The sequence below is a fragment of the Mesitornis unicolor genome, unplaced genomic scaffold (genome assembly GCF_000695765.1).
Source record: "Mesitornis unicolor isolate BGI_N332 unplaced genomic scaffold, ASM69576v1 scaffold23349, whole genome shotgun sequence".
Taxonomy (NCBI): Eukaryota; Metazoa; Chordata; class Aves; order Mesitornithiformes; family Mesitornithidae; genus Mesitornis; species Mesitornis unicolor.
The window spans coordinates 16,675-26,133 of NW_010208255.1; the positions used below are offsets into that span (position 1 = coordinate 16,675).

The window sequence follows — 9,459 nt, forward strand, 5'->3', positions numbered from 1 at the left end:
GGGTGGCGGCCTCAAAGCTGTGCCTCAAAACTTACCCATTGCTGCCCATAGCTGTCTTCCACATCGTTAACCCATCGGTCATCCCACTGAACTCTAAGCCCTACCAAGCCAGAGGGCCAGAACCCATTCTCAGCCATGATAACAAAATAGGTGAAGAAACCTCCAAGGGCCTGGATCATACCTAAACAGATAAGAAAGGGTGATAAAACTGGTGAAGATACTGTGCGGTGCAATTACAACAGAAAGCAGTTCACAGGAGACCCAAACCACCTAAAAATGTACTCCTTGTGGGGCTCAGTGTCCCAGGCAACAGCTATAGAAACAGTTCACACTAACATCAAACTCAGCTGCAACCCTTTTGCTGAGCAACTTCTGCTCCCAGTTTTGTACAGAGTTACTTCTGTTCTGCCCTGTGCTGAGATGGCATAGTCCTCAAGGACACAAGATAAAACTCCCTTTGTATTCTCATTAAGCCTTGCCCACCCCCAACCCTTGCAAAATACAGTCAAGAAGGTTCCCAAGGTTCCCTTGCTGCAATTAAGCATGAGCTCTCATCCTGTGAACTGGGCACATCTCTGTAGCTGCCTTTAATCAAGGCTCCTAATAATGTGTGTTTAGGGATATGCCGGAGAGAATCCTTTACTTCTAATTAAACTAACAATGGGATCTATGTTCTTGCTAAACAAGTCTGAACCAGAGGAGTGCTGGTTGTCAGCCAGTTCCTTTATAGCGCTAAGCAATTAAACAAAATTACTGTGAAAGCGATTCAATGGATCAAGCTGCACAAGCCACCGCTATGTGCCATGTGGCAGAATTATGGCAAGTTCTTAACAACCTGAGGTTCCGGCCTACACATCCCAACCCTCTACTCTACCAAAATAAGCAGAACAGTCACTGACTGAGGGTGGTGTATAACCCTCGCCACCACCAAGTTCAAGTCTGTGCCAGAGAAAAGAGACCAGCTTACCAATCTGCCCATAGGCCATGCTGATCAGCCGTTCATTTACCAGCTTGTCCGTTTTCGGGTTTCTAGGCTGCCTCTTCATGATATCACTCTCTGCTTGCTCATATGCCAAGGAGATAGCAGGGACCTTTGGAGGTGGCAAGACTGCTGTTAGAACCATTTCAACTTCCCACTGTATACAGACTTCCCTCCACCATGTCTTCAGCTTGAGAAACAGCACTGCCCAAAAGCCCTAACTCTAGTATTCAGGAAGGACCTTACCCTCCTCCCCATTCCCAATCTGTTCTTGCATGATACTGAAAGATTCAGTCCCAGAGAGCCATGAAACAGGGAGTGTGGACTGAGAGAGTATCACTTAGCCAGTTATTTTAAATCAGAACACTAGAGAAAACTAGAGAAAACTGTATTTAAGCGTTTTCCTTCCGCCTGTCATTTCTTTAGAGTACCTAAGAACACCCATACTTTTTCTTGGGGGGGAAAAAAAAAAAAAAAGAAAAAAGAGACATTCACCATGTCAGTGCCCAAGTCAATGCAGAGGATGGTGACTGTTCCCAGTGGAAGGGGTATGTTCGCAATGATGAAGATCAGGAACGGCGTGATTTCAGGAATGTTACTCGTCAAGGTGTAAGCAATTGACTTCTTCAGGTTATCAAAGATCAGACGCCCTGGGGCAAGGACAAGAGAACAACATAACTCTCACTTGTCAGCAGAAGGCAGCCAAGTAGCTCATAGACAGCTTCAGTAGTAATAGTGAAAGGCAAAATGCTAGTGCAGGAAATGGATACCGTCTCTTGCATGCAAGGGTAAGACTGTGTGCTCCATGCACAGCATCATTTATGTAGCATTTATGGTCACAGCAATCAGCATTCACTGCACACAGCAGTAGAATAAGCCCTGCTGTCTCTGATCATCATCAGGACCCTCTGAAGGTACCCCCTGTTCCACTCCTGTTGGAGAGAGATTGCTCCATCAGGGAGAAAAATGCATCAGACTCAGCTGGTAAAGATGACTGTAGGGTCAGTGTTAGCAAAAGGACAAAGTAGCTTTTGTTACTCAGCTGCTTCCTACTGTTATCCATCCTAAAGTGTCACATTGGTCCCATGGAAGGGGAGAAGGAAAGTGCCACTATCCTTGAGCATACTTGTCATGGTGACAAGCTCAAATAAAGAGCCCTCCAGATGTTTCTATTTCAGAGGGAATCAGCAAGTTACACTGCTGAAGAGTGCCACTTCACCATCACTGCACACAACTTATAAACTCACCTTCTTCAACCCCAGTGACAATTGAGGCAAAGTTATCATCCAGCAGAATCATGTCAGCTGCCTGCTTGGAGACATCTGAGCCAGCAATACCCATGGCAACACCAATGTCAGCCTTCTTCAGGGCTGGGGAATCATTCACACCATCACCTGTGACTGCTACAATGGCGCCCTAGTTAAAGGGATGGATAGAAAGACTGAAATCATCATATGTTTTGGGAGAAAGTATTTTTCTTATCATTCAGGAGATGAAGCATAAAAAACTATTTCACTTTGCTGTAAAAAGACCTCAGTTTCCTCTTGTCCTCCCTTAACCCCTTTCCCTGTTCTGATTAGGCTTATCAGAGAACTGCTGCTCTCTCCAAAAGAGATGTTGGACAATATATAAACATGTTTAATCCTCCTCTCCCAAGCATCTCCAGAATATTCAGGAATTAAGTTTGCTAACAAATATTTTAGGATCAGAAGAAAGCTTAAGTATGAACTGAAGATGTTTTCCTGCAGGACCCTTATACTTACGTATTGAGAGTGGCCTGATGGCAGCTGAAGGCTGCCGACAGACTGAGATCTAGTCTGGCTCTTTACTTACAGGCACTGAGAAGACTAAGCCCCACCACTTCAGAAGCCGGCACTGGTTGGTAGCTTACATATATGTCTGGTAATTTCTCCAGTATGAAATCTTTAGACTCCTTCTCTTTACCTGTCGCTGACAGCCTTCCACAATTATAAGCTTCTGCTGAGGAGATGTCCTAGCGAAGACAATTTCTGTATGATGCATCAGGATGTCATCCAGTTGCTCACTAGTCATGTCCTTCAAATCTGAGCCATGAACAACACAAGCTTTGGCATCCCTGCAATCAAGAAACAACATAATGTTTTGCTTCACAAGTTAAACTGATTTTCTCATTAGTTGCATTTGCCCCATAAAGCTATGGCTCTTCAGTGCTCTAAAAAAAGAGCAGCTCCTGCTGTGATAAATACTAACCCAGGCAGTCCCTGCACAAAAGTTTGATACCCAAGTTTAAAGGTAGAGGGGGTACACAAAGAAAAGAAGACAGCACCAAGCAACAGACAAAAAGCCCCATGAGCAGACTAAAGCTCTCTATGGCTTTTTAAAAATGCCTCAAGGCCAAGACTAGTTGTTTCCACAGCTCTTGGCCTCTGTGCAAGGGAGGGATGCCTGGCTCAGGCAATTAATTTCCAACATCACAAGAGATGCTGTGTGTCTTCTGCAGGCAATCCTTTTTGCAACAGACTGATGATCTACACGTGGCTTTTCACACAGAGAGCTCATGCCATGCCAGTTCAGACTGTTTTACATTCTTCAGCAACAAAAGCATGCTATGTTATATTTAGACTGGTTTGGTACCCTACATGCTACAGCAAAATATCACCTCTCTAACCCAGCATACCATCCCTTATAGGTCTAGAAGACTACCCATGCAGCTCATGAGATCACCCAGTTTAGACAGGGAAATTCCTTCCCCACCCTTACAGCCAGCTGCTGACCTGCTCAGTCACACAGACCAGTGTTCCCCAGTGCGTGCATTGCTAGGTTGTGAAGTTACCCTCAAAAAAAGGAGAAAAATTCAACCACAATACTTGTCTTCCCCAAGCAATTCATTCCACAGGGTGTCTCTACTCACAGTTCATAAGCTACATGGCTACCCTCCAGCCCAAACATAGGCTGGGTCAAGCTAAGCAGTGCAGACAGCCCAGCCATTCTCCTAACAGCCCATTTACGCCAAAGCACATTTTCTGAGGATGCCTCAGTTCTGCACTAGGCTATGAAGGCAAACATTAACCCCTAAGAGGACGGGATTCCATTTTCACATTTATTCTGCTTGCAGCTATGAACTAGTGTCAATTGCTCTACCCAGCCCAAGTCTTCTCACACCCACAAGGGGGGCAGAACTGGGCTTTGAGTAATCAAATTCATAGATGGTGTTTCAGCTCTTCTGTCTAAACGGTATGACAGTTAAAATCTACTTTTGGTAGCCCATTCTATCTGGATTGCGACTAACATCCTAGGCATCTTCTTTTTACCAGAGTTTTCCCATAAACCTGTAAGTTACCTTACTAAATAAGCTTGACTAAGTGTATGTTGGGGGCAAAACTAGACCTAGCCATGAGTTAAAGACCTGGAATCACAGGAGTACATGGTTTCAGGTCCTCTAGCAGCATTGCTCAAAACAGCCACCTCCCTCCCCCGTACCATTTTAGATACTTTTTCCTACCCCCTGCATTGGCCAGTACATGGTGTCTGTGCAGCAACGTGAACCAGGTAGGACAAATGCTCAGCTCAGGTGTTAAAAGTTACCCCTAGAAAGACTTTCCCCAGCTGTCTCTTTCCTCCAACTTGGAGATGGACCATCAGGACAGGCAGTTACAGGGCAGAGAAAGAGTGGAAGAAACTGCCCAGTTTTTCTGTGTACTGATTACTCCTAACTACAAGAGACATGCACATTCATGACAGCCTTCTGTATTCTTCACATAACTCATGATATATATTGAAGAGACACAAGATCTTAAGCTAAGCAAAGGCCAAGCTTTTGATAAGCTGAGAGATTATCCAAGGCAAGGATAGAGGCAAGTGCTTAATTCTTTGAACAGTTCTGGCCTTTCCCACCAGTCAGTACCTAGGGTTGACCTGGCTGACAGGAATGTTGAGTCGAGCAGCAATATCTTCTACTGTTTCATTGCCCTCAGAGATGATGCCAACACCCTTGGCAATGGCTTTGGCTGTGATCGGATGGTCTCCAGTAACCATGATAACCTGAAATGCAAACAAACTGCCATGAAAGCCTTGCCTGTACTTCACAGCAACACTGCCCAAGAGGCAGGGTCCCTCGAGACTGAAAAGGCCACGTGGCTTTTGTTGTTCTAACAAGCCCTGGCACAGAGCAAGCCTGAGGTACAGGCAGTAACCTGTTATCAGTAGGCAAGGGATTGAGGTAGATAGAAGACAAAGAAAATTGTTAATCCCAAGTCAACAGATACAGTTCTGTTTCCATCCTATGCTTCACTCTCTAATCTCAGTCAGTGCTGTGGGACATGCAGAACACACCTGAGCCAGATCCCATGCTTTGGGACACCATGCCTTCAGTGCCTGCCAGTGCTCTAGCAGTTTGGAGTGTAACTCATTTCTCAGTCCATTAACATGCAATCATTTGTATTTAACTCAGAATTGAAGCCTGAAGTAGTACTAAAATCCTGATCAATACTTCTCTTCATTCACTCACATTACAGCAACACAGAGAGTGAGGGAAGCCCTTGATATCCACAGATACTGAGCAAGGCCATTTTCAACGCAGGAAAAAATTACCTTGATCCCAGCGCTTCTGCATTTGCCAACAGCATCTGGCACAGCAGCACGAGGAGGGTCAATCATAGACATCAGTCCTACAAAGCAGAGTTTGTCTACAGGAAAGTTCACCTCGTCTGTATCAAACTGGAAGCCTTCAGGGAACTGATCATCAGGCAGAGCCAAGTGGCAGAATCCTGCAACACAAACTCATGTTTACTGTTTCTACAGGTCAGGAGGCAGAAAGTGCAAATGCTTACTGCTTGTGCAGACACCACTCAAGAATAACAGGGCAGCATCAGAGGTTTAGCCAGGGCTATTGAGGCAGAAGTCATGCTCATACTCTGATAACTAATAGCTGTTGCTAGGTGCCCAGACACAGCTTGGTTCACATGCAGTGGAGCAAATCTAATATAATGTGGTCCTATGGAGACTGAAGGTCCCAAATGCTTTGCTTCATTTTGATCTAAGCAACCCAGCTGCTAGGCATGACAAGACTCCGCAGGCTGCCTTTTAGATTAAAGGCTAAAGACAGGACTGTTCCTATATGAATTGCTGAAGTGACCTTGACTCAACACTGCAGGAACAGAGTACAACCCTCCACTTAATCTGTAAAGACTCTGCACAGGAGTATGAAGGACAAATCTTTTCCAATTTATTAAGGTTGCTTTTGCTTACCTAACACTCTCTCCCCAAGGCCTCCCAACTCAAGGTAGGCATTCTGAAAAGCATCTTTCATTTCCTCATCCAGTGGTTGCTCTTTGCCATGAATAAGAATGGTGCTGCAGCGATCCAAGATCCTTTCTGGAGCTCCCTTCATCACCAGCAAGTAACGAGATTCTGATGGATTTGCATTTTTGTGGATAGACAGCTAGGGCAGAAGAAATGAAACTGTTTTACTCGTGACCTTCACAGCACATGTTTGTAATCACCATCACTCAGTGTTTTGCGACTACAGTAGATCGGTACTGTTTGTGACATTCTGCTCTAATTTTACTTTCCCCACACTTTAAAGAGGTTTACAAACTAAGGAATTACTATGTATTCTTTAACATATGACCACAGGTGTTGCAATGGCCTGTTTTGTACCCAAGCTCTACCTGTTTATGTTATTTCCCAGCAGTTCATTCAGATTTTCACATCTGAATTCTTTCATTCTCCATGCTCTACTGCTGCACAGGCAGGAAGAACGTTTGGTCTTCTCTCACCAGCTGACACCTTAGCATCATGGCAGCTCCAGAAGCTCTTACAGTGTAACCAAGTACTGTTTGTTAAATTTAGTCTTGAGCAAGTAATGCAAGTATAGTCACAAGCAAGTAATGGCTAGACAAGATTCTGGTGGCAGAACAAGTTTTGAGGCACACTGTGTGGGAAATTACATAAGTGCTTCAAAGAGCAGTTCTCCCTCAAGAGGACACACACTAACCTGGTACTTGTTGGTAGAGTTAAATGGTATTTCCACCACTTTGGGATACCTTTCTCTCATCTCCTTGACAGAACCACAGCACAGTTCAATGCATTTCAGAAGTGCAGACTCAGAGGCATCTCCCGCCACTGCTCTCTGAAGAAAGAGACAACTATGAAAATGTACATCCCCAGTAGACTCACCACAGATGATCAGATTTTTTTTTTAAGTGTATTCATCTCAGTCCAGCTTCAGCTTCAACATAACATGATAGGAGAGCAAAGAATAAATAATTTTATTATCTACTACTGACAAATAGTGCATTTCAGAATGCCAGGCCTCCCAGCTGATGCTGAAGTCAAGCAGTCCTTTTGAAGGGCAGAAAAAAGTCAAGATAGCCAGGTGCAGTCAAGAGAAAGAAAGGCTGGAAGATAAACTGGGAGAAGAACTGGTGTAAGTTACTTGCCACAAAGAACAGCAAATGTGAGATGAAGACTGATGACACGCACACAAGAAAGACTTGTATGTGCTCTCCCACTGCACTATCAGGCCAGTTTATCAAGTCGCTGGCAGAGAAGATTTAAATCTGTCCATGCTTCCTTCCCCATAAGGTTAGCACTGGTATAGACTGTAGGTGGAAGTTCTCAGCCCTGGAAATCTGTGTGTGCTCATGTCCTGTCTGAGTGTCCTTTAAACCATTTAGTGCAATTTAAACCAAGTATTTCTTGCCCTTCTGGTCTCTTTGTCAATGAGGTTTTTTTTCTGCATTTTTATACTGCTCTTTGGTACCTAAAGACTTTTCACTAGTCCCATGCCTTCCTTAGATGGGAAGAACTCTGGCTCTTTATCTTGAGTCTAAAAAAACACAACCTGAAGTTATAGTCAGAGAAGTGCTACGGAAAAATAGTTTGTTCCAGAATTTCAATTACCACAGCATCTGAACACCCTTGGGAAGATGTTTACTAAGCAACATGACTAATATTTGACAGATTATAAGTACCATACAGTTAGTTTCAGCCCTGGCTAGGTCACAGTTCAGAAGCTGGAATCTGAATTGGTGTTATACCAGTCTTTGCACCAGTGCAGAACCAGCAAAAGCTTAAAAAGCCAAGACTTGCCAGTGAGAACAGGCTGGCTAAAGACAAAGTCTCCCACGACTGCTGCTCCACTGGCTCTGGTGTCTACTTCCAGCTCCCAGAACTGGGTGTTCATAGCTTTTAAGTATACAAATGCCAGATATAGTGATTCTTGGAAAAGCCAGACATTGAGAAATGCCTAGGAAAACTTTCTGGTCTTTCCTAGCCCTACTTTAAGTATCTGACTTCCCAAACAGATTGTAGATGCTAGTGGATGACACAGAGTGTGCTGTGGGAAGCGTGTCTTCCCAGTCCCATCTCCTCTGCCCATAGCACATCTCCTCTAAGTGTTCCAGACAGCAGGAAGGATCAAGAGTGGCAGATACCTCTATACTTTACAGGTTCCTGTGACCCACAGGATGTACTCTCACTACCATTATGGTAGGGTGGCAGTGGGGAACAGGATAAACATTTATTTTAGGAACTCACCTTAAGAATTGGTACATTTTCCTGGTTGGCCTGAAACACAGCACGGTTGCAGAGACCTGCAACTCTGGACAAAGCACTCCAAGTAGCTGAGCTCTTGTCAAAGGAAGCACCTGAAAACAGAGGAAGAATCCCTTAAGCCCAAAATCCCACAGGCTTAAGAGCAAGAAGCCTTTACCTCAGAAATAGGAAGCACTTAGAACCTGTTAGCACACTACATCTCTTTCAATCCTCCTCCCTTCCCAGGTACTTGATGAGCAGCTGATTATTTTAAGACCCAAGGGCGAAGTAGCAACAGTGGAAGAAAACACTCCTGCTTTCAAGATTCCAGGAACAACTGCAAGCAGCAGCAGCCATACTGACAACACCAAAAGAATGCTGACATGATTTCAGAGGGCTTGAGTAAGGGATGCTGGCTTCCACCTCCAGGTTTTCTCACTTTTATCTATCACCCAGGAACTGGGTGAAGAAGCTTCCAAAGGAATAATGCTTAAATAAAGATACTGCTTCTTCCATGCTGGCTTTTAAGTTGGCTTCAAGGGAGATGAGTGGAACAGATAGTTAACTGATAAGCTAACGTACTTTCCATTAAGTAAATTCTTCTAGGTTTATTTCTACTTCAGCCAAGCCAACTGTTGCCAGGCCAAAACCAAGTGCTTCCAAATAACTATTTATAGCTTGTTACTTTGCACTAGTATTAAAGACCAAGAAGAGTAAAGCAGCTTTTCTAAGTGGTTCTGACAAACACAAACTTTTGGAGTGGTTGAGTGAAGCCTGCAGCACCACCACTGGAAAAAGTTTGTTAATAATGTGTTGCAAGCACAACATTTCACAAGGTAGATGACAGCTAGGAAACTCCTAAATTTCACTGTACTGAACAGTTTTGGAGAGGTAAGTATCTCTCTCAATTGTAAAGCACATCCAGATTTCAGATTGTTATCAGTATCTAGAAGAAACTTCCTGCT

At 44.1% G+C, this 9,459-nt stretch overlaps 1 protein-coding gene across 2 annotated transcripts in view; it reads right to left on the reverse strand.

The window, feature by feature from the left end:
* Nucleotides 1-9,459, reverse strand: part of LOC104546929 (sodium/potassium-transporting ATPase subunit alpha-1) — a 21,726-nt gene that overhangs the window by 2,876 nt on the left and 9,391 nt on the right. For both annotated transcript variants that reach the window (XM_010192439.1, XM_010192438.1), the window contains 10 exons: nt 8,498-8,607; nt 6,954-7,088; nt 6,206-6,398; nt 5,549-5,724; nt 4,863-4,999; nt 2,924-3,074; nt 2,227-2,395; nt 1,475-1,629; nt 968-1,091; nt 36-181 (listed from right to left, as the gene is read on the reverse strand). In XM_010192439.1, coding sequence (XP_010190741.1) covers nt 36-181; nt 968-1,091; nt 1,475-1,629; nt 2,227-2,395; nt 2,924-3,074; nt 4,863-4,999; nt 5,549-5,724; nt 6,206-6,398; nt 6,954-7,088; nt 8,498-8,607 — 1,496 coding nt within the window. The remainder of the gene's footprint in view (nt 1-35; nt 182-967; nt 1,092-1,474; nt 1,630-2,226; nt 2,396-2,923; nt 3,075-4,862; nt 5,000-5,548; nt 5,725-6,205; nt 6,399-6,953; nt 7,089-8,497; nt 8,608-9,459) is intronic.